This window comes from Carcharodon carcharias (assembly GCF_017639515.1).
Source record: "Carcharodon carcharias isolate sCarCar2 chromosome 36 unlocalized genomic scaffold, sCarCar2.pri SUPER_36_unloc_1, whole genome shotgun sequence".
Lineage (NCBI taxonomy): Eukaryota > Metazoa > Chordata > Chondrichthyes > Lamniformes > Lamnidae > Carcharodon > Carcharodon carcharias.
In genome coordinates, this window is record NW_024470726.1 from 1,116,441 (window position 1) to 1,142,208 (window position 25,768).

Here is a 25,768-nt window from a genome sequence, read left to right on the forward strand (position 1 = left end):
ATTCCCCCCCTCGCAAAACCCAATGGCACGGAGGGTGTACTTACATCACATGGACTGCAGCAGTTCAAGAGGGCGGCTCCACCACTGCCTTTTCAAGGGACGATTAGGGAAGGGCAACAAATGTAGGCCTTGCCAGCCATACCCACATCCTAGGAGTTAATTTTTAAAAATATGTTTTAAATTGTGCCCGCGTCATGTAATAACTGACAAAAGAGGGAGGGTGAAGATTGTCATGAGGAAGGAACAAAGAAAGACAGGATGAAGGAATCTCACCGGCAACCAGGCAGGCCATTTGACCAACTGCAGCCCAAGTATCTGCTCAGCTATCTCTCGAGTGACTCCAACCTGTTTTGTTACTAATAAGCTACCTTGAGCCCATTCCGTGGGCCACTCAACAACTCCTTTACCGAGTGCCACACGTCCTTGTGAACTCGAAGGGTAAAGGTAGTGATTCAACAGCTTCTGTGCTGTACGCTCTATACAGCAAAAGGAGAGGCATGCACTAACCCTGGTGAATGACATCCGTTTCGCGGGTGACTGTTGGATTGCATTCCTACCACAGAGAGAATATTCTCCTTTCCTGCACAAGTGGCCAAACTGCACATGACAGACCCAGACTGAGTACATATCAGCAGACTGGTCAGCAACTGTATATAGTAGCACCTTTGCCATAATGAAACATCCCAAGACCTTCCACAAGAGCACTCCTCTAAGCTCTGGAATCCATCACCGCCCCCCCCAATCCACTCTGCCTCTCCTCTGCAGTAGTGTGGAGCCTTGGTGAGACCGGACCTGGAGTATTGTGCGTAGTTTTGGTCCCCTTATCTAAGGAGGGATATACTTGCCTTGGAGGGAGTGCATGGAGGCTCACCAGACTAATCCTGGGATGGTGGGATTGTCTTATGAGGAGAGACTGGGGAGACTGGGTCTGTCTTCCCTGGAGTTTCGAAGAATGAGTTTCAAAGGCCTGAATCAAACTTACCAAATGCGTACAGGTCGTGACAGGGTGGACGTAGATAAGATGTTTCTCCTGGCTGGTGAGTCTAAGACAAGGTGGCATAATCTCAGGATCAGGGGTAGGCCCATTTAGGACTGAGATGAGGAGGAATTTCTTCACTCAGAGAGTGGTGAATCTTTGGAATTCTTTACCCGCCCCCCCAAGAGCTGTGGAGACTCAATCATTGAGCACGTTGAAGACAGAAATCGATAGATTTCTGGAGACGAACGAGATAGTGTGGGAAAATGGCATTGAGGTAGATGATCAGCCATGACCTAATTGAATGGCGGAGCAGGCTTGATGGGCTGAATGGCCTAATTCTATTCTTATGTTCCCCTTTCAAGACACTCCTTAAAAAACCTGCCTCTATATGGCCAAGCATTTAGTCATCTGCCCTAATATCTCCTTACGTGGCAAACGTTGATTAATAATCACTCCCGTAGAGCGTCATGGGATGTTTTATTATCTTAAAGACACTTCAGAAACACACATTGTTGCAAAAGTGCTGTATAAATGCAAGTTGCTGTTGGGTAAGTTTTTCTTTTCTTTCTTGCCCTCCCTTTCCAGAAAAAAATGGGGGAAGATGCTACGAAACAGAAAAATGAATTGAAGACCAAAGAAGGTAAAGAGACCACCAGCTCTTGTCAAATGCAGTAATATTGGCTGCGTTTGCTGCTGCTGCAACTGCAGGGGGGTGGGGGGCGCACTCGCTGCGTATGTGCTCACCGTTGCCCGTGCCGTCACTGCCAGCGACGCAGCGGGTGGCTGTCTGCATCAAGGAGCAATGCCTGCCGCTCGCTACCCCGCTCACCTCCCCCTCGCTGCCGCTCTTTGTCGACCCCCTCGCCGTTCCCCCTCCCAGCCCTCTGGTGCCTCGCTCGCCGCCTTGCTAGCCCCCCAAGCGAGGTGGCGAGCGGTGAGGGGATAGGGCAGGCGTGTTGGCGGGGGGTGGGGGGAGGGGTAGTTGGGGGGGGAGGGGGTCAGCACCAGCGGAGGCGCAATGATGTCATCGGCGGCACCGACTTCCTGTTCCTGTACACTGGTGGGAGATACAGTGCCGCAATAATGAGTACTGTGCAGTATGCCCCCGCCCCCCACCCCCCCCCCCACTCCTTCCTGTACCCTGTAATTCAACCTGATTCCAAAGCAGTCACTTTGTGACTCCCTCCCTGCCCTAGCGTCTGGGTCTGGCACAGCCCAGCCTATTCTGTGGCAGTTCACAGAATCACACAGTGCAGAAGAGGCCCTTCAGCCCATCGAGACGTGAGAAACACCTGACCTACCTACCTAATCCCATTTAACCAGCACTCGGCCCATAGCCTTGAATGTTATGATGATGCCAAGTGCTCATCCAGGTGCTTTTTAAAGGATGTGAGGCAACCCGCCTCCACCACCCTCCCAGGCAGCGCATTCCAGACCCTCACCACCCTCTGGGTAAAAAAGTGTTTCCTCACGTCCCCCCTAAACCTCCTGCCCCTCACCTTGACCTTATGCCCCCTTGTGACTGACCCTTCAACTAAGGGGAACAGCTGCTCCCTATCCACCCTGTCCATGCCCCTCATAATCTCAGCCAGGGTGGCAAAGGACAAGGGTGGTGGGTAGGGGCATGGGGTTGCTAAATTACATTCAGTGTTTGGGAAGAAAAAGAAAAATCAGCAACACAGAAAGCTAGCTAGTACTATAAAGACAGATAGTAAGAGTTTCCATAGATATTTAAATAATTAAAAAGTTAACAAAGTGAGGATTGGTCCTATAGAAAGTGCATCTGGGGAATTGATAATGGAAAGTAGGGAGATGATGGATGAATTAAACAGATGTTTTGCTTCAGTCTTCACTATAGAGGACACAAGTAACATCCTGGAAATAGCTCTAAATCAGGAAATGGAAGAGGGGAGGAACTCAGGAAAATTACAATCACCAGGGAAGTGGTATTGAACAAATTGTTGGGGCTGCGGGCTGACAAATCCCCAGGTCCGGATGGACTTCACCCTAAGGCCTTGAAAGGAGTGGCTAGTGAGATAGTTGATGCACTGGTTTTAATTTTCCAAACTTCCCTAGATTCAGGGAAGGTTCCATTAGATTGGAAAACAGCAAATATTACTCCTTTATTCAAAAAGGGAGGGAGATAGAAAGCAGGAAACTATAGGCCAGTTAGCCTGACATCTGTCATAGGGAAAATGTTAGAAGATATTATTAAAGATTCAAGAAAAATTCAAGGCAATCAGGCAGAGTCAACATGGTTTTGTGAAAGGGAAATCTCATTTAACCAATTTATTGGAGTTCTTTGAAGGGGTCCCATGTGCTGTGGATAAAGGGGAACCGGTGGATGTTCTGTACTTAGATTTCCAGAAGGCATTTGATAAGGTGCCACATCAAAGGTTATTGCAGAAAATAAAAACTCATGGTGTAGGGGGTAACATATCGGCATGGAAAGAAGATTAGCTAGCTAACGGGAAGCAGAGGGTTGGTATAAGTAGGTCTTTTTCTGGTTGGCAGGATGTGATGAGTGGTGTTCCACAGGGATCAGTGCTGGGGCCTCAACCTTTTACAATTTTTATAAATGACTTGGATGAAGGGACCAAAGGTATGGCTGCTAGATGTCGACACTAAGATAGGTAGGAAAGTAAGTTGTGAAGAGGACATAAAGGAGGCTACAAAATGACATAAGTTGTGAGTGGGCAAAGTTCTGGCAAATGGAGTATAATGTGGGCAACTGTGACATCGTTCATTTTGGCAGGAAGAATAAAAAAGAAGCTTATTATTTAAACGGTGAGAGATTGCAGAGCTCTGAGTGCAGAGGGATCTGGGTATCTTAGTGTATGAATCACAAAAGGTTAGTTTGCAGGTACAGCAAGTATTTAGGAAAGCTAATAGAATGTTATCATTTATTGTGAGGGGACTTGAATATAAAAGTAGGGAGGTTATGCTTCAGTTGTATAGGGCGCTGGTGAGACCACTTCTGGAATATTTTGTACAGTATTGGTCTCCTTATTTAAAGAAAGATGTAAATGCATTAGAGGCAGTTCAGAGAAGATTTACTAGACTAATACCAGGAATAGGTGGGTTGTCTTATGAGAAAAGACTGGATAGGTTAAGCTTGTTTTAACTGGAGTTTAGAAGAGTAAGAGGCAACTTAATTGAAACCTTTAAGATCCTGAGGAATCTTGACAGGGTGCATGTGGAGAGGATGTTTCCTCTTGTGGGAGAATCTAAAACTAGGGGTCACTGTTTAAAAATAAGGGGTCACCCATTTAAGGCAGAGATGAGGAGAATTTCTTTCTCTCAGAGGGTTGTGAGTCTTTGGAACTCTCTTCCTCAAAAGGCAGTGGAAGCAGAGCCTTTGAATATTTTTAAGGCAGAGCGAGATAGATTAACACAGGTTGAAAAGTTATCAGGGGTAGGCAGGAAGGTGAGGTTGAGTTACAATCAGATCAGCCATGATCTTATTAAATGGCAGAGCAGGCTCGAGAGGCTGAGAGGCCTACTCCTGCTCATAATTCGTATGTGCGTATGTATGTTGGTATGCAGCATCTCTAAGGGAAGAACATAACATGAGGAGGCCATTCAATGCCTTGAACCTGTTACGCAGGAACAAAAGGAGGCCATTCAGCCCTTCATACCTGCACCGCCATTCAATTAAAAAATGGCTGACTTGCACCTCAACCCTATTTACCTGACTTCGCTCTGTACCCCTCGATAAGCTCACCCAACAATAATTTATCGATTTCTGCCTTGAGATTTCCAATTGACCCCCTCACCCTGCCCAGCAACTTTTTGGGCGGTGGTGGGGTAGGGGTGGGGGGTGAAAGTTCCAGATTCCCACTCCCCGGTGAAGATGATGCTTCCTGACATCAACCCTGAACGGACTGGCTCTCATTTTAAGGTTTTGCCCCCCCTCTTGTTCTGGACTCTCCTCCACCTGAGGAAATAATTTTCTCTCTAAAGGGCCTATTAAGTCCTTTAATCATCTTAAACTCCTCAATTAGATCAGCCCTTAATCTTCTATTTTCAAGGGAAGGCAAGCCTGTTGCAATCCATGTCACTTGTCTTCATAACTTAATTGGTTTTAGCCCCGGGTAAGATGGGGAAGCAACAAATCTACTTCTCATACCTGGTAACCTTATAGTACATGAAGATACATCAACAAAAGAATTAAGACTGAGCCTGTAGCTAAGGTGGAGGATGCACATTCCTCTCACCTGACCATCTGGTATGAAACCATACATAGCTATGTGCGTGAGAACCATAATTCCTTACAAACACACTCCCTGTGAATAAAAGGGTTCAGACTTAATTCCTGCCACCCCACTCATCTCCAGGCTCTGGCTACAACTGGATATAGCAGCCCTTAGATTTGGGAGGTGGCAAACTCATCCTGGGTCGCCCACCATTCTCCCCCCACCCCCCACCTCCACCTCACCAGTCACTGATCAGTGACCCTTGCTGGGGAAGAGTACATGTCCATGTGCTGGGCGAGGACAGAATGGACTCTTGCTGTGATGATACTCTGTCTAGACTCACACTGGCGGGGTGGTCACTGGGCAGTAGTACCAGTGGCGTGACTGCACCCCACCTCCCATAACTTCCTTCTTCGTGATATTACACTACACCCCCCCTCCCCAAAGTGAGTCAATCAAGTATCTTCAGGGGGAAAGCTGAGGAACATTAGTTAGTCGCTTGATAATACAGAACTTGAGTATTGCTTAAAAAAATAAAAACTGGACAGATTTGCAAGAATACCAAATCTCAAAGGGAGCAACAATTTAGACTGCATAAGAAACAGGGTGTTGATTGGCTGGCGGAATCCAATTGTCAACCAATCAATACCCGAGACAGGATGTTGATTGGCTGGCAGAGTCCAATTGTCAACCAATCAACACCCAAGACAGGGTGTTGATTGGCTGGCGGAATCCAACTGTCAACCAATCAACACTCGAGACAGGGTGTTGATTGGCTGGCAGAGTCCAATTGTCAACCAATCAGTACCCGAGACAGGGTGTTGATTGGCTGGCAGAGTCCAATTGTCAACCAATCAGTACCCGAGACAGGGTGTTGATTGGCTGGCAGAGTCCAACTGTCAACCAATCAACACCCGAGACAGGGTGTTGATTGGCTGGCAGAGTCCAATTGTCAACCAATCAATGCCTTTCTCTTTGAGATTTGTTATTCATGCGAAGCTGTCCTGATGAGTGCAAGATGAAACGCCTCGACGGCTTGTCTCTTCTCTCAGCAACACTCAAGATTACAATTCACCGACTCTACGGCTGGAGAATGCTACATTAAAAACCCTCTATACAGTGAAACCTCTGAATCGCTCATGCTAAAGGAGACTGGCAAAAGCTGCCCATTTTTTTCAGCTGTCCATGTGTTAAGAAGGTGGTTCACGGTACCGCCAATGGCTCATCCTAAAACGAAAGTCGGAAGGTAACTCCCCAGTTGATTCCGGCCATGACGCTTGATGCAAAGCCGGTGGCTGAAATACTGTTTCTTCGAGTGTACATCACAGAAGCGGGGCTGTTAACCTCAACAGGTCCACGCCCACGTTTACACCTCCACAAGCTCTCTTTCACTCGACTTCATCTGACCCTACCAACATGTCCTCTGTCCCAGTGGTATTTGCTAGAAAATGAGTGAGGGGGGTAGAGTTGTGAGATGGGGGTTGGGGAGACCTTCCTAAGGCTCTGAGGGGTGCAGCTGTTGGGTGCATTTCACGCAAGAAGCTAAAGGGCCCGCACATGTCAAGTGCCGGTGGAGCTGATCCCAGGGCTGTCCAGACAGAGTCTCCTCTCCATGGTCATCATCGCTACCAGAGAAGAGGAGGGCTGCAGGAAAGACATCGGCTGGCCTCATGGTGAATACCGCCCGCTCTATTCCTATCTCCCTCACGTATTTATCCAGCTCCCCCTCAAATGCTATTCACCTCGACCACTCCCTGCGGGAGCGAGTCCCACATTCTCCCCACTCTCTGGGCGAAGAAGTTTCTCCTGAATTCCCCGTTGGATTTATTAGCGACTGGCTTATACTTATGAGCCATAGTTTGGGTCTCCCATCCACCCACCACATTTTGTCTGTCCTATCAAACTCTTTATAATCTTAATCAGGTTACCCCTCAGCCTTCCCTTTTCTAGAAAAAATGAGCCCCAGTTTGTTCAAGCTCTCACTTCTTACATCATCATATTCAATATATGAGGAACGTTTGAGGACTCCGGGTCTATACTCGATGGAGTTTAGAAGGATGAGGGGGGATCTGATTGAAACTTACAGAATACTGAAAGGCCTGGATAGAGTGGACGTGGGGAAGATGTTTCCATTAGTAGGAGAGACTAGGACCCGAGGGCACAGCCTCAGAGTAAAGGGAAGACCTTTTAGAACAGAGATGAGGAGAAACTTCTTTAGCCAGAGAGTGGTGAATCTATGGAATTCATTGCCACAGAAGGCTGTGGAGGCCAGGTCATTGAGTGTATTTAAGACCGAGATAGATTGGTTCTTGATTGGTAAGGGGATCAAAGGTTACGGGGAGAAGGTGGGAGAATGGGGTTGAGAAACTTATCAGCCATGAATGAATGGCAGAGCAGACTCAATGGGCCAAATGGCCTAATTTCTGCTCCTATGTCTTGTGAAGATCAGAACTGAGCCCAGTTGCTGCCAAGTCTGCTGTATCAATATTCCATATATTTTATCCTAGTGCTCTGCTTTCCAACCCTATCCCTCTGAAATTGAAAACCTAGGCGTTGTTTGCATTTGTTATGGTCATGTGAATCTTCAGTGCCATTTTTAATAATTTGTGAATCTGTACTCCTAGATCCTCTGTCCCATTTAGAATCGTATTTTTCAACCATCTGGTCTCCTTTAAATTCCTACCAGAATACACAACTCGTGCTTCTCTATATTGAAATTCATTTGCCATTTACATACCCATTTTTGCAAGTTTATTAACGTCTCCTTGTGTTTGTCCCAGTCCTCCTCGGTATTAACCATATCTCCCAATTGGGTAAAGGCAAAAATACTGTGGACGTTGGAAATCTGAAACAAAAACAAAAAATGCTGGAAAAACTCAGCAGGCCTGACAGCGCCTGTGGAGAGTGAGAGAAAAACAGGGTTAACGTAGTCCGTATGACTCTTCTCCAGAGCTAAAGAGAAGTAAAAATGTGGTGAAACATATACTGTTTAAGGGTGGGGATGGACACGGACTCGAAACATGAACTCTGTCCTTCTCTCCACAGATGCTGTCAGACATGCTGAGTTTTTCCAGCTGTTTTTGTTTTTGTTTTTGTTGTTCTCCCAATTGGGTGTTGTCTACAGACTTTTAAGTAGTTCCATCAGTTGCCAAGTCCAATTTTTTTAATGTAAGTGGAGATTCGGACTCAATTCCAGCCATTGGAGTCAAGCAAATAAACTAAATTAACAAAATGAGGGCTAAAATAAACACAGCCCCTAAGTTAGGGTAGCTGTAAAGCCAAAGGTGAAGTTTAAAGGAAACTTACAAACATCAAATCAAAATGTGATTAAGAGGGTCGATAAAGCACCCCAGCCATTCAATTGTACAGTCATCTTGTGCCACTTCTATGGAATTACGGGGCACCAGATTTTTAAAAATCCTTTCACGGGATTTGGGTGTGCTGCCCATCCCTTCAGCTGAGTGGCTTGCCGCTTGCCCTTGTCTCTATTGGTTAAGGGAGGGTTAAGAGTCGACCACATTGCTATGGGTCTGGAGTCACATGTAGGCCAGCTGGGTAAGGATAGCAGAGTAAAGGGTAGACCTTTTAGAACAGAGATGAGGAGAAACTTCTTTAGCCAGAGAGTGGTGAATCTATGGAATTCATTGCCACAGAAGGCTGTGGAGGCCAGGTCATTGAGTGTATTTAAGACCGAGATAGATAGGTTCTTGATTGGTGAGGGGATCAAAGGTTATGGGGAGAAGGCGGGAGAATGGGGTTGAGAAACTTATCAGCCATGATTGAATGGCGGAGCAGACTCGATGGGCTGAATGGCCTAATTTCTGCTCCTATGTCTTATGGACAAGGCGGCCCGGCGTGGGGAATGGAATAAAATCGCGGGAAGATTGTTCGCCCCGGTTCAGAAAACGTTACAGTTTATCATTCCCCATGCAGACCAGCTAAAGAAAATGGAGGAAGAGAAAAAGAAGGTGGAAGCTGACTTGGAGGAATTCAAGAAACTCTGTGAGGTAGCGGACAATAGTAAAGAGTTGACAAAGTAAGTACCACTCCCTAAAGTGTGTGCGTTTGTGTGTGAACATGTATTATAGAATTAAAGAGCCTCAGCCATTTTAAGGCGTTTGATTAGCGCTGACATTCAATAATTCCCATGCTCCTTTGGACCCTGTGTAATTACTGCCATGTTCCCAAGCAACCACTGTGAATATTGGTCTACTTTTGATGTGTTTATTCGTTTGTGAGATGTGAGCGTCTCTCGCAAGCGGTTTTTATTGCTCGTTACTAACTGCCCCTTGAGAAGGCAGTTTTCAGAAACCGCTGCGGTCCATGTGGTGTAAGTGCCCAGCGCTGTTAAGGAGGGAACTCCAGGCTTCTGATGATGTAGGAATGACAGTATAGTTTGAAGTCAAGATCTAGAGGGGAATTTTCAGTAGGTTGGTGTTCCCCTGCATCTGCTGCTAGACAGCAGATCTAGACAGATCTAGACATCTAGACAGCAGAGGTCGTGGGGTTTGGGCGGCACTGTCGAAGGACCCTTGGTGAGTTGCTGCAATGCATCTTGTAGGTGGTACACACTGCTGCTACTGTGCGTCAACGGTGGAGGGAGTGAATGTTTGAGGTGGTGGCTGATCTAATGGGGCTGCTTTGTCCTGGACGGCATTGAACTTTGAGTGTTGTGGGAGCCGCACTCATCCCGGCAAGTGGGGAGTATCCCATCACACCCCTGACTTGTGCCTTGGAGATGGTGGACAGGCTTTTGGGGGAGTCAGCCTGGTACCCTCTGCAGAACACCCAGCCTCTTACAGCCATGAGTGAGAGCCAATACCTTTCAAAATGGCCTTTTTAAAAAGAAATCCAGCGATTGCTTTTGTTCACCGGTTTTAGAAATATTGGAGATGGAGGAAAACGTCACTTTAACTAACGGTCAGGAAGTACCCAGTTACTCACTCTCTGATTGGCTGAGGAAAGGGGGAACATCAAAAGCTTTGACAAGGGTGACCAATGATGGAAGAGTGTGAAGACAGGGTAAAATGAGGCAGGAGGAGACATAATCTCTGGGAATACCTCCAAACAGAGCTGGACAGGCTGGAATTGTGGGTAAGGCTGAAAGCTAGGCCTGAAACCTGGCTTCCAATTAGGCGAAGCCTGGCCTGCTGGCGTCAAGAAAGCTCCAGCCCACGACCCAAAGAGCAGGGCCGGGTGGTTTGAGTGGGCAGGCAGGGTATGGGGGATAGGATCCAGCTGCAGAGAGGTGAAGTAAAACGCAAAATTGAACAGAGAGGAACTGGGAACTGCATTTCAAAGCAAAACCAAAGCAAAGTGAGTAGATAAGCTGGGCTTGTTCTCCGGGCAGCAGAGAAGGTTAAGGTTGGATTTAGAAGATGTGTTCAAAATTTTGAGGGGTTTTGTTCAGATCACAGAATCACAGAGTGCAGAAGAGGCCCTTCGGCCCATCGAGTCTGCCCCAACTTGTGAGCAGCACCTGACCAACCTACCTACCTAATCCCATTTACCAGCACTTGGCCCCATAGCCTTGAATGTTGTGATGTGCCAAGTGCTCATCCAGGTACTTTTTAAAGGATGTGAGGCAACCCGCCTCCACCACCCTCCCAGGCAGCGCATTCCAGACCCTCACCACCCTCTGGGTAAAAAAGCTTTTCCTCTCATCCCCCCTAAACCTCCTGCCCCTCACCTTGAACTTATGCCCCCTTGTGACTGACCCTTCAACTAAGGGGAACATCTGCTCCCTATCCACCCTGTCCTATCTTTTGAGGAACGGTTGGAAAGACTGGGCCGGTATCCATTGGGGTTTGGAGGAGCGAGATGTTATCTTGAAACGTACAAGATCCTAAGGGGACTTGACAGGGGTGGATGCTGAAAGGATGTGTCCCCCCAGTGTCCCCCCGGTAATTTAAAATTAAGGAGTCTCCCGTCTAAGATGGAGATGAGGAGAGTTTTTCTCTCAAGAGGGTGGGTTAGTCTGTGGATTTCTCTTCCCCATAGAGCAGTGAAAGCTGCAGGTCATTGAATATATTCAAGGCTGAGATAGATCCTTGATGACAAAGGAGTCAAAGGCTGCAGGGAAGGGAAGTAGAGTTGAAGTGACAGTCAGATCAGCCATGTTCTTATCGAATGGCAAAGCAGCTGTGAGGGGTCAAACAGCCTTCTCCCGCTTCTAATTCATGTGTCGTATGTATGTTCATATGGGATGGGGAAGCGGGGCTATTGGGATAGCTCCCTCAAAGAGCTGGCATAGACACAATGGGCCGAATGGCTTTCTACGCTATAACGTATGGTGCTAGGTTGGGCCCAGAAGCGTCAGTGAGGCTGCAACAATAACGTGTAGTGTCCGGAGGTCAATAGAAGACGCATGGCAGTCTATTGTGAGCATCTCGATTGACAAGGGCAGACATGTGACACAGGTTTTGGCATCATACTAGTGTTGAAGTGTAAGAACTGCGACACAGGTTAATGAGTACAAGCAGTACGAGCAACAGGCAAAACATCGAGTGTATTATAAGAGAAAGAGACCGATGGTTTATTTTCCACCTGACCTAATGTTTCTTGCTTACACAGGAAACTCTGTCCCCAGGCGCCTCTAGTCCAGCAGCAATAGGTAAGTGTTAACTTCAGATGCTACTGCATTTCCCTACCGCCTCCCAACTGCACCCTGGAGAGTTGCAGCCCAGCCAATCATCCTCCCCTCCCCGCCACCATCCCACAAATGCTACTGCCTTAGGCTCAGTCCAAGGCTATTGTGAGAGATCCTGTATGAATCATGCACTTCAAGAACATTTTCTGTTCCTCCCTCTCTTCACCCCGTCTTTGCTCTTTGGGGTGTGGTTATCCAGTTGTGCCTTTGTATGTTACTGTCTGGTATGCTATTAAGGGTGGATGTACTAGAATGTGCCATTTGGACCTGTTTCTGTGCTGGAGGATTCGGTGTAATTCTAACTTGCCCTCTGTACTCATGTGTGTTTAACCCTTCATCTTAATCCCTCCTGCTTTGAGGATCTCTCGTCCTTTCCACCTCCCCACCCCTTCGCATACTTTTTCTCATTCTGTGTACGTTTCTTTTCCCTTTCCTGTCTTTTTCCCACTCTGCCTCTTACATAGTCTTGTCGCAATTATAGAATCACACAGCAACGGAGGCCATTCAGCCCATCTCGTCTGTGCCAACTCTGAAAGATCTATCCCATTAATCTCCCTCGCCCCTGCTCTTTCCCCCAAAGCCCTGAATTTTTTTCCTCAAGTGTTTGTCCAATTAGACCTTAAGATGTAGGAGCAGAAATTAGGCCATTCGGCCCATCGAGTTTGGTCTGCCATTCAATCATGGCTGACAGGTTTCTCAACCCCATTCTCCCGCCTTCTCCCCGTAACCTTTGATCCCCTTACCAATCAAGAACCTATCTATCTTGGTCTTAAATACACGCAATGAATTCCATAGATTCACCACTCTCTGGCTAAAGAAGTTTCTCCTCATCTCTGTTCTAAAAGGTCTTCCCTTTACTCTGAGGCTGTGCCCTCGGGTCCTAGTCTCTCCTACCAATGGAAACATCTTCCCCACGTCCACTCTATCCAGGCCTTTCAGTATTCTGTAAGTTTCAACCAGATCCCCCTTCATCCTTCTAAACTCCATCGAGTATAGACCCAGAGTCCTCAAACGTTCCTCATATGTTAAGCCTTTCATTCCTGGGATCGTTCTCGTGAACCTCCTCTGGACCCTCTCCAGGGCCAGCACATCCTTCCTGAGATACGGGGCCCAAAATTGCTCACAATTCCATTATGTAATTTATTACTGGATCTGCTTCCACTGCCCTTTCAGGCAGCGCGTTCCAGATCATAATGACTCATCGCATCATTTTCTCCACCCCTCTAGTCCCCTTTGGTTCTTTTGCCGATTCCCTCCAATCTGTGTCCCTCTGGTTGCCGACCCTCCTGTCAGTGGAAACAGTCTCTCCTTATTTACTCTATCAAAGCCCTTCATAATTTTGAACACCTCTATCAACTCTAATTGTGCTAAGGAATTATGCCATATACACAGTTTGTCAGTTTTGAAATAAAACTTTTTTATCACTGTTATTATTGTCTTGCATTGCGGAGAGAGGAATTGAATCCGAACTGTGCAAGTCACAAAATGTCGAGGTGGTGAATACAATACTGTGTGTGTACAGTAAGATAAAAGCAAAAAACTGCGGATGCTGGAAATCCAAAACAAAAATAAAAATACCTGGAAAAACTCAGCAGGTCTGGCAGCATCTGCGGAGAGGAACACAGTTAATGTTCCCAACCGGAGGAACAGCACCTTATCTTCCGACTCGGCACTTTACAGCCTTCCGGACTGAATATTGAGTTCAACAATTTTAGATCATGAACTCTCTCCTCCATCCCCACCCCCTTTCTGATTTTTCCCCTCCTTTTTTTCCAATAATTTATATAGATTTTTCTTTTCCCACCTATTTCCATTATTTTTAAATGTATTTCCATCCATCGTTTTATCTCTACCATTTAACCTATTTCGATTCCTTCACCCCACCCCCACTAGGACTATCTGTACCTTGCTTGTCCTGCTTTCTACCCTTAATTAGCACATTCCTTAGATAATATCACCACCTTCAACACCTCTTTGTCCTTTTGTCTGTGACAGCTTTTGGTTATCTCCAACTATCACTGGCCCTCTATCCAGTTCTACTTGTCCCACCCCTCCTTAAACCAGTTTATATTTCACCTCTCTTCTATTTTTACTTAGTTCTGTTGAAGAGTCATACAGACTCGAAACGTTAACTGTGTTCCTCTACGCAGATGCTGTCAGACCTGCTGAGTTTTTCCGGGTATTTTTATTTTTGCTGTGTATGTACAGTGCTGTGTACAATACTACAATATGGTGAATACTGTGCCACAGTGGTTGGTCATTTTGAGCATACATGTACCTCTTTCACCCACTGTTCTCTCACATGTTGAAATTTCTTTGTGGGTAGTGTTAATAGGATCCAAGCTGTTTAGTGAGTTTGAAACCAAGACACAGAACTTTTCTTTCTAGAGCGAGTTTATTACTTTGTTCAGTCCCACAGCTCTCCTCCCACATACCCAGTGCCCCCTGTTTTTGGTGAAAAACACATTGCCTTTTCCCACTGGTAATTACTTAGACACAACTTTCCCTGATTGAGGAATTGAACCCCAGCCTCCTACATGACAGGCAGGGAACACTAACCCTATAACGAACGAGGAGCTTCCTTGTCCCTATTTATATGTGCTCAAAGTACTTAAGTTAACCAATGCCCTTCACTGTGTATCCTAATGCCCTTCACTCTGTATCCTAACAATATAATTAACATACTATTAACAGGTAGCACTCTTGTCTCTGAACCAGAAGATTGTGAGCTCAGGTCCCACTCCATTGACTTACGCATAAGTCCCAACGCCAGCAGTAAAGAGAGTGCAGCACTGTCGGGGGTACTGTCTCGCTGATGAGGTGTTAAACTGGGGGAACATCCTTAAAAGATCCTGTGGCACTATTTTGAAGAAGAGGTGGGGGGAGTTCTCCCCAGTGTCCTGGACATCATTTATCCCTCAATCAACATTGTTAAAAACAGCTCATCTAGCTATTACTACATTGTTGTTTATAGGAACTTGCGGTGCCCAAATTGGCTGCCACACAGCCTACATTTCAACAATGACTACACTTCAAAGGTACCTCATTGGGCGTAAAGTGCTTTGTCACGTCTTATAATTGTGAAGGGACCTATAGAAATATAAATTCTTTCTTTCCTTTATTGCTTTTTCTCTCTCTTTCTGCCTTTCACAGGAGTGAGGGGATGGGGCGGAGGTATCCAGTATCCAATCACAATGCTCCAACCATCATGATACGCAAGGCAGGCTTGGTAGACCAGCTCATCTCCCTACCGGTCAATTTTTTGTACGCTTGTTTCACTGTAAAATCTAGCCTCTTGTATCCTTTTTTCTCTTCCAGTCACCTCCAGATGGCTTGTTCCAAGGGCTCGTTGGGCACATCAATCAAGACCTCATTGTCACCTCTTGCACACGGAGCTGTGGTGTGGAGATCGACATGCATGATCACAGAAATGACACGCTTTGGGCGTGTCCACCCCACTTATTTCACACGCTGTGTCCCAATCTGCCCAGTGGTGGACTCTACCCTTTCCTATCTATCTCCTGAAGAAAGTGCTCATTGTAGAGGAGCTAGCTCCAGCACATCAACCTAACCCTACAGTCTTCAGATAACTTCCTCGCTGACATTTTGCCCTTTCAATCATTCGATTTTGTCTACCTGCCTGCCAGCTGTAGCTCCGTTGGTGGCACTCGCGCCTTTGAGTCACAAGGTTCCGGGTTCAAATCACTCTCCAGGACTTGGGCACGGTCCAGGGTCAGTACTGGGGGAGTGCTGCACTGTCTGAGGCATCATCGTTCAGACGAGACATTAATCCAAGGCCCTCTCAGGCTGTGAAAGTTCCCATGGCACTATTTCAACGATGGGAAAGCCAATATTTATTCTTCAATCAATATCACTATAAAACAGATGACCTGGGTCATTCCAACATTGTGGGAGCTGGCTACACACAAATTGGCTGCCGTGTTTCCTACATTAGAATAGTAACTGCATTTCAAAAAGCACATAATTGGCTGTAAAATGCTTTGAGATACCCAGCAGTGGTGAAAGGTGCTACATCTATAACCACGTTGTTTGATACTTAACCATTTAGAATGTGCGACCAATTGGGAATCCTGGCATGACGAGATGTATTTCTGATTAATAAACAAAAAATGGAACCATAATTGTGCACATTATTAGCGATATCCATCTGCACAGTGTACTCAAGTGTGAGCTTTAACACTTGTGTGTGTTGTTGGCCAATTGATATTATTGGCACTTATACACAGCACAGAACCCCTCCCTGTCAATGTCAGGCCGCTTGTCACACTTTAATGGGTGGTCTGACTCAGAGTGGGCAGCACCACAGTGAAATCTGTTTGCGCTACACGAAAAGTCTCGCGCGCACTGCGAGCGGCGCACATAACGCAGTCCACATCACGCTTTGTGGTCACTCTTACCATAAGGCAAAAGATGGAGAACTGCTTGTCAAAGCAGTACTTAGACAGTTAAAGTCAGGGATTGATAGCAGGCCCTGCTGAACCCCAACCCCCTTATGTCTCTAGTAATTCAACTCCTGCTAAACCTCCAGTCAACTGAGTCCTTGTACCTCACCTGGCAGATTATCTCAGGTAAATTTCCACCTGCATGAAGCTCTTTCTGATTGAGATTGGCGTTTTATTTCAATAGTTACTTAATTAATCATGATCTTGTTTAAAAACAATCAGGGTTTGTTCATTCAAAGTGATTTACCTGTCATTTCACCTCTTGAAAGGGAATTTTCATACCGGTTGTGTATTCAGAGCCTTTTTTGACCCGACATATTGTGGTACACCCATTGAGTCTCGGTGGGTCAACGCTGGTGATTGGTGTTTGGTTTTAGTCGCCTGCTTCAGCCCTAGTCGTCCAGATAAAATGGACTCTCGAGTGCCCGCAGCTTACGTGGCCCCCAGTCCAGCTGCTGCGCACGTTCTTGTGGAGTTATGATCCCTCCGGTCCCAGCCCAGACGTTGTCCCAGTTCCTACAGGCGCCCCACTCTGGGTGAGATTGCTGAGCGATGGAGTTGGACTTGTGCAGCAAGTTAGTGAACTGAGACCTCCCATAAATCATTTTGCGGCAGAGCACTCTGACCAGGAATCCATAAAAAGAGTTTGGAGGGGTTTAGAAATTCGGCTGGGATGGCAATGTGAAATGGGTGGTATGACACGGGCCAGAGCATCAGCTGTGGCCCAGTGGATAGCGCCCTCTCGTCCCGGATGAAAGAACCAGTGGCTTCGAGTCTCCGCTCCAGAGACTTGAGCACAAAGTCCAGGCTAACACTCCCCATCCACTACTGAGGAAGTGCTGCACTGTCTGAGGTGCCATCTTTCGGATGAGAAGCTAAACTGAGGTGCACTTAAAAGAACCCATGGCTCTGTTGACAGAAGAGCAGGACAGTTCTCCTCCGTACCTTGAACTAATGTTTACCCCTCAACCAATAGCGCTGAAACAGATAAATTGGTCACAAGTGTGTTTCTGCTTGTGGGATCTTGCTGTGCATTGCCATGTATCCTGCATTCCAACAGCTTCCCAAGTACATAGTGGGCTGTAATGAGACCATGAAAGATGCTGTATAAATAGATGTGCTTTATTTTTATATGCCTTCCAAACTTCAGTGGAATTAAATATCGTACAGCAGGAGTCAAGTGCAAGACAAATTTTCGCCCTCCTTGAGTCCCTAGTCCAGCGCGAGTGTTATTTTTATAACTTTTGCCTCGTACACTCCCCTTCCGTCAGTGTTTTTTTACAATGTGTTTGCTAGGTTGTTGGTGTTCAATAAATATTTTATTACTCAATAACTTGTGAACCTTTCAACATGCAATTATAGTTCATAAAATCTTAAGAACGGAGAAGGAAATAGTAGCGTGGTAGTACAGAACTTGAGTGCTTCTGATAAAAAGAGACATGCTATGAAAGCTTCTCGTCTTGCACTCATCAGCGCAGCTTGCAAGAAATTACCAGCAGTGAAAGGAGAACAACAATTTATACTTCATGAGAAGAGAGTGCTGATTGGTTGGCAAGTGGACGGCTTGGTGGAGGTGATGGCATGGAGAATGCACCAGTTAACTGATGACTAACAGTCCATGTGGCGTAAGTAAACCCACAGTGCTGTTAGGAAGAGACTTCCTGGATTTCGACCCCAGCAACAGTGAAGGAGTGGCAATAGAGTTCTAAGTTAGACTGGTGTGTAGTTTCGAGGGGAACTTGTAGGTGGTGGTGTTCCCATGAGTCTGCAGCCCTCGTCCTTCTAGCAGGTAGAGGTCACAGGTTTGGAAGGTGCTGTCGATGGAGCCTTGGTGAGTTGCTGCAGTGCATCTTGTAGATGGTACACACACTGCTGCCACTGTGCGTCGGTGGTGGAGGGAGTGAATGTTTGTGGATGGGGTGCCGATCAAGTAGGCTGCTTTGTCCTGGATAGTGTTGAGCTTTTTGAGTGTTGTTACAGATATACTCATGCAGGCAGGTGGAGAGTATTGCATCACACTCCTGACTTGTGCCTTGTAGATGGTGGACAGACTCTGGGGAGACAGGAGGCGAGTTGGTCGCTGCAGAGTTTCTAGCCTCCAACCTGCCCTTTTAGCCCCGAATCCCTCTTTTTGTTTTGCCTGCCCTGTCCCTCCTAAATATATTGCAGGCAGGAATGTTTAAATCCCATTCCTGCCTGTATTTAAGCCAAGTCTCCGTTGTAGCCAATATATTATAACTCAATATGGTAAATTGAGCCTGCAGTTTGTCAATCACATATGTGACACTTCTCACTGACGCACATGCATTCCAACACCAAGTTTACCACTTTGCATTCATTTCCTGTATTTACTTTCTATTCTGTCTAAATCATTCTTTGTTCTGCTGCTGTTTGCCCTCCCTGCCTTTCTATGCATCTTAAGAGTTGCCCACCCTCCAGGATTGATGTGGGGTCTCCAGGAATTGGGGATCAATCTCCAGGACACTGCTGTGTGCAACCCTGGAGAAAAACATTTAAAAATATATGTTTTATTTTTAAACGTTCATTGAACATTTCTCTTTACCAGATATAAAATTGCTGAAATTAGGTGGTGGTGGGGTGGGCAGTTAAGCATGACAGCTAAGCATCATCCAATTGGGTAATGAGCCTTTTTGCTTTCCAACTGGTGTAGGATGGTAGTGTGTCTCAAGGAATGGAAGCGTTGGCTGACTAATGGCTGGAGCGTGGGGCAAGTCATGTGATAAAACCTCAAGGAATACAATTAATCACAGTTGGCATTGTGATGATGAATGTTTAAGGGGATGGATGGGGTGCCAATCAAGCGGGGCTGCTTTGGCCTGGATGGTGTCGAGCTTCTTGAGTGTCGTCACGGACACACTCATCCAAGCTAGTGGATGACCCCAATATACCTTGTCTCTCCTCTCTGCTGCTGTGCCCTGATGCCACCTCTGCACACATGGACAGTGGTCCCACGTCCTGTTCAGATGCCCAACTTCTGTACAGTACCAACCTCCTGCCTCAGGATTGCTCCCAATGCCCCGTACAGGAACCTCTAACTCCATTCCGTACGCAATTTCTCCAGGCATGCGGTCACCTCACCTCAGTTTCCCTGTACTCAGTGATGCATGGCACTGGGATGCAGAGATTACCACCTTTGCACTCCCCATAGGTATCATCACCCTCACCGTGGCACACGTAGGTAGAAATTGCATGATGTGAGTCTGGCCCAATTCTATGCAAATTTTATTTGTGCCTTAAAGCCATTGACAATGCAAAACAGTAAACTTTTGATCCAGACAGCAGCCAATAAAGCAGACTCCAGAACAAGATTCTGCCAGTATGAAGACCGGGGAAAGATATCTAAAAAAAAGAGCAGTGACTCTTTCAGTCTGGCAGAAGGGCATTCAGTGCCAATCCACCATACTGCAACTCTCCTTAGATTTACAGTTAAGATCAGCAAACATTATCTCTCTTCTCAGCCCAGCAGAGACAAAAGGATATTTTGGTATTCTGAACCCCGATGCAAAGATGCAATATTTGAAAAGTTAACATTGGCTGTGAGAAGATTAATGGGATTTATTGTGTCATGGTTCAGTGCAGGTTACAGGATGTGCAGCTCTGTACAAAAGGTCTGGGACAGAACCTTGGAATCTGACAGTGTGGAAGGAGATCATTCGGCCCATTGAGCCTGTGCCAGCTCTTTGAAAGAGCTATCCAATTAGCCTCCCTCCCTGCATATTTGTTTTCCTTTTTATGAATTTATCCCATTCCCCTTCTGAAAGTTGCTATTGAATCTGCTTCCACCACCAACACCTTCCAAATCACAGCAACTCGCTGCTAAACAACTAAAACAAAAAAAATCGCCTCCCACCTTTGGTTCTTTGCGCCAATTACCTTAAGGGCCGCTGTGGAAGGGCTTGGAAGAGTTCCGAGTGGGAAGGGACGCCGGGCTCTGAGAGCAGGAAGATGGCTTGAGAGGAGGTACCAGCCTGTGAGTGTGAGGGAGCCAACGTGACTGGCAAGGAAACCAAAGGCAACACGAGGAGGGGTTTCTTTGGTTATGCATTGAGCGGTTACGATCTGGAATGCACTGCCTGAAATGGTGGTGGTGGAGGCAGAGGGCGATGGGGACAGGGCCTGGGCGTGGGACTAACTTGCAGAGAGCCGAGACAGACTCAAAGGGCCACATAGCCTCCTTCTGTGCTGTAACCATTCCATGAGCCTTGGAACCAGGGAGCAGAAAATGGCCTGTTAGCGCCGGCTTTCAGACGGGTCACTAAACCATGTCCCCTGACCCCCCTCTCAAATGGATGTAAACGATTCCTCTAACCACTATTGGAAAAAGAATAGGGGACTTCTCCCCCCATGCCCTGGGGTTAATAATAATCCCTTTACCAACATTTAAGGGGAGAGGATGGTGTAATGGTAATATCATCAGAATAATAACTCAGAGACCCAGGTTAATGCTCTGGGGGACACGGGTTCAAATCCCCCCACGGCAGCTGGTGGAATTTAAATTCAATTTGTAAAATCTGGATGTGAAAAACGAGTCTCAGTGATGGTGACCATGGCAACCATCATGGATTGTCATTAAAAAACCCATCTGGGTCACTAATGCCCCTTTAGGGAAGGAAATTTGCCGTCCTTACCCCGGTCTGGCCTACATGTGACTCCAGACCCACAGCCATGTGGTTGACTCTGAACTACCCCTCTGGAAATGGCCGAACAAGACCACTCAGTTCAAGGGGCAATTAGGGACTGGAAACAAATGCTGGACTTGCCCACATCCCATCAAAAAATATATAGTTTAACAACATGCTATAAAAAATATCTGGGTCATTATCCGTATTTGATTAGGGGAGGCTAGGTAAGTAAATGAGGGAGAAAGATGTGTTGAGGGGGTGAGATGAAGAGGGGCTGGGAGGAGGCTCATGTGAAGCAGATGCGCTGGCATTGGGAAAGGCTCATCTGGCTGTAAATTAGACCATAAGACATAGGAGCAGAAATTAGGCCATTTGGCCCATCGAGGCCTACGTAATCACATCCCCCTGTTGTTCCGCTCGGATTGTCTGATTATGCTTCACTCCGTTACAATCTCACAACTTCAAACGTACTTACTTAGCCGTAAAGGGCGGCGGTACCCATCCCTCCAATGTGGGCATTTAAAGGGTGCATCAGCCAAAGCTCCGGTCCTGGTCCAGACGACTCTTTCCAGCCCTTTTACCAGGGCCACAAGGAACAGCGAGAAAACTGTGGACCGATTGAATCCACCCACATGCCCTTGCCCCATCCCACTGCCCTCTCAGCACCTCAGGACATCCCGACGCGGGTTAAAGTCAGCTTCCCTCGGAGCAGAATCGGGAGTCATGGTAGCTCATTTTCAAATTGCCACCCACCACAATGAGATGATGACCAGCTCGTTTTTTTTAAACGCTCGTTCGTGGGTTGGGAGCCAGTATTTGACGCTCATCCCTAATTGCCCCCTTGGGAAGGTGGTGGGTGAGCTGCCTTCTTGAGCTGCTGCAGTCCCCTGTGGTGTAGGTACACCCACTGTGCTGTTAGGGAGGGAGTTCCACGATTTGGACCCAGCGACAGTGAAGGAAAGGCCGATATATTTCCAAGTCAGGATGGTGAGTGACTCGGAGGGGAACTTCCAGTTGGTGGGTGTTCCCCATGTGTCTGCTGCCCTTGTCCTTCGAGATGGTAGAGGTCGTGGGTTTGGAAGGTGCTGTCTAAGGAGCCTTGGTGAGTTGCTGCAGTGCAACTTGTAGATGATACTACACACTGCTGCTACTGTGCGTCGGTGGTGGAGGGAGTGAATGTTTGTGGACGGGGTGCTGATCAAGCGGGGCTGCTTTGTCCTGGACGGTGTCGAGCTTCTTGAGTGTTGTGGGAGCTGCACTCACCCAGGCAAGTGGGGAGTATCCCATCACACTCCTGACTTGTTCCTTGTCGATGGTGGACAGGCTTTGGGGAGTCAGGAGGTGAGTTACTCTCCGCAGAATTCCCAGCCTCTGACCTGCTGTTGTAGCCACAGTATTTAAACGGCTGGTCCAGTTCAGTTTCTGGTCAATGGTAACCCCCAGGATGTTGATAGATGGAAGCCAGCGATGGTAATGCTGTTGAGCGTCAAGGGAAGGATGGTTAGATCTTGGCACAATGTTACTTGCCACTTCTCAGCTCAAGCCTGAGTATTGTCCAGGTCTTGCGGCCTGTAGATGGGGACTGTTTCTGTCTTTAATTCCGGTAACATGAGTCTATCAGCTTTTCCAGTGGGCGTTGAACATTGTGGTGATGGACCAACTGCAGGAGTTTGGGAGTGGGGTGGTGAAACCTTGATGGACACACCCAAGGTGAGTTGGCAACCTTCACACAGGAGGTGAGGAGATACCTGACAAACGCGATTGGCTTCTGTTTCTTCAGGACTCAGGGATGAGAAAAATAGAAAATAAAATTCTTGCTGAAGGAGTTTGTCTCCCAAAACCTCAAGTTTCAAATTCTCATTCTCATGAACACCACCCGCTGTCCCTACACTCTGCCCCTCCCTATCTCTGTAACCTCCTCCAGCCCCTACAACCCTCCGAGATCTCTGAGCTCCTCCAATTCTGGCCTCTTGCCCATCCCCCGATTCCCATCGCTCCACCATTGGCGGCCGTGCCTTCAGCTGCCTGGGGGGGCCCTGAGCTCTGGAATTCCTTCCCTAAACTTCTCTCTTTCTCTCTCTCTGCTCCTTTAAGACGGTCCTTAAAACCCTCCTCTTTGACCGAGCTATAGTTCACCTGTACCTGATATCTCCTCATGTGGCTTGGAGTTCAATTTTGTTTGCTCATACTCCTGGGTGTTTCTCTACGACAAAGCGCTATATCAATGCAAATTGCATTGTTATTGTTTTGAGACTATGATTCAATCCCCAGGGGCATTTGTCTATGAATCACCAAATATTTTTCAACTCTCTGTTAGCCCTAGGGCCTCCCTCGCCGACTATGAGGGAGGCTCTGCCCCCTGGTGGTTACAAGGAATTAACAGCTAACTCATAGTGACCAGAACTTGGTTTGAGAGATGTAAGAAAGAGCCTGCATTTCTCTAGTGCCTTTCACAACCTCAGGATGTACCAAAGCCCGCCACACTCCAGGAAGTACTTCTATGAAGTGCGGTCACTCTTGTAATGCCGGAATGCCTAAGAAAAGATATACTTGAGAGAGGCTCACCAGACTAACCCATGGGATAAAAACAAAAAAAACTGTGGATGCTGGAAATCCAAAACAAAAACAAAAACAAAAACAGAATTACCTGGAAAAACTCAGCGGGTCCGGCAGCATCGGCGGAGAAGAAAAGAGTTGACGTTTCGAGTCCTCATGACCCTTCGACAGAACTTGAGTTCGAGTCCAAGAAAGAGTTGAAATATTTCAACTCTTTCTTGGACTCGAACTCAAGTTCTGTCGAAGGGTCATGAGGACTAATCCATGGGATGGCGGGTGTGTCTTATGAGGAGAGATTGAGGAAGCTAGACCTGTACTCTCTAACGTCCAGAAGAACGAGAGGTGATCTCATTGAGACACACAAATTTCTTACAAGGCATGATTAGGTGAATGTAGATAGGACGTTCCCCTTGGCTGGTGGGTCTAGAACCAGGGGACATAGTCTCAGGATAAAGGGTCGGCCATTTAAGACTGAGACGAGGAGGAATTTCTTCACTCAGAGGGTGGTGAATCTTTGGAATCCTCTACCACAGAGGGCGGTGGAAGCTCAATCATTGAACATATACATCGGTGTATTTCTGGAGACTAAGGAATCAAGGGGTATGGGGATAGTGGATGAAATGGAGCAGAGATAGATGATCAGACATGATCTAATTGAATAGCGAAGCAGGCTCGATGGGTCGAATGGCCTACTCCTGCTCCTATGTCTTTATGCAGCAGCCAATCAGCGCACAGCAAACTCCCACAGACAGAAATCTGATATGTGATTAATACTATATTTAACAATGTTGGTCCAGGATAATATTGCCCCAGGATGCTGGGAAGAACTTCCCCCTCTCCCCTCTACACCCCCTTCCATCTTCCAATAGTGGCTGGTGGATTTTTTGGTCCACCACAGCGGGCAGATGGCCTTAGGTTTGGGAACGACAACACTTCGACAGTGTGGCCCTCAGAACTGACCCTCTGACAGTGTGGCACTCCCTCAGTACTGACCCTCTGACAGTGCGGCACTCCCTCAGCACAGACCCTCCGACAGTGCGGCACTCCCTCAGTACTGACCCTCCGACAGTGCGGCACTCCCTCAGTACTGACCCTCCGACAGTGCTGCACTCCCTCAGTACTGACCCTCCGGCAGTGCAGCACTCCCTCAGTACTGACCCTCTGACAGTGCAGCACTCCCTCAGTACTGACCCTCCGACAGTGCGGCACTCCCTCAGTAGTGACCCTCCGACAGTGCGGCACTCCCTCAGTACTGACCCTCCGACGGTGCGGCACTCCCTCAGTACTGATCCTCTGACGGTGCGGCGCTCCCTCAGTACTGACCCCTCTGACAGTGCGGCACTCCCTCAGTACTGACCCTCCGACAGTGCGGTGCTCCCTCAGTACTGACCCTCCGACAGTGCGGCGCTCCTTCAGTACTGACCCTCCGACAGTGCGGCACTCCCTCAGTACTGACTCTCCGACAGTGCGGCGCTCCCTCAATACTGACCCTCCGACAGTGCGGCTCTCCCTCAGTACTGACCCTCCGACAGTGCGGCGCTCCCTCAATACTGACCCTCCGACAGTGCGGCTCTCCCTCAGTACTGACCCTCTGACAGTGCGGCTCTCCCTCAGTACTAAGCCTCTGACAGTGCGGTGCTCCCTCAGTACTGACCCTCTGACAGTGCGGTGCTCCCTCAGTACTGACCCTCCGACAGTGCAGCACTCCCTCAGTACTGACCCTCCGACAGTGCGGCACTCCCTCAGTACTGACTCTCTGATAGTGTGGCACTCCCTCAGTACTGACCCTCCGACAGCGCGGCACTCCCTCAGTACTGACCCTCCGACAGTGCGGCACTCCCTCAGTACTGACCCTCCGACAGTGCGGCACTCCCTCAGTACTGACTCTCCGACAGTGCGGCGCTCCCTCAATACTGACCCTCCGACAGTGCGGCTCTCCCTCAGTACTGACCCTCCGACAGTGCGGCGCTCCCTCAATACTGACCCTCCGACAGTGCGGCTCTCCCTCAGTACTGACCCTCTGACAGTGCGGCTCTCCCTCAGTACTGACCCTCTGACAGTGCGGTGCTCCCTCAGTACTGACCCTCCGACAGTGCAGCACTCCCTCAGTACTGACCCTCCGACAGTGCGGCACTCCCTCAGTACTGACCCTCTGATAGTGTGGCACTCCCTCAGTACTGACCCTCCGACAGCGCGGCACTCCCTCAGTACTGACCCTCCGACAGTGCGGCACTCCCTCAGTACTGACCCTCCGACAGTGCGGCAATCCCTCAGTACTGACC

The 25,768-nt window shown here is 47.7% G+C and overlaps 1 protein-coding gene across 1 annotated transcript in view; it reads left to right on the forward strand.

Annotated features, from left to right (window-relative positions):
- LOC121274339 (myosin-13-like) overlaps positions 1-15,966 on the forward strand; it is a 56,570-nt gene extending 40,604 nt beyond the window's left edge. Inside the window, exons 4-7 of the mRNA XM_041181585.1 lie at positions 1,565-1,619; positions 9,109-9,211; positions 11,749-11,788; positions 15,143-15,966. Coding sequence (XP_041037519.1) covers positions 1,565-1,619; positions 9,109-9,211; positions 11,749-11,788 — 198 coding nt within the window. The 3' untranslated portion in view covers positions 15,143-15,966. The remainder of the gene's footprint in view (positions 1-1,564; positions 1,620-9,108; positions 9,212-11,748; positions 11,789-15,142) is intronic.
- Positions 15,967-25,768: the final 9,802 nt, after the last annotated feature.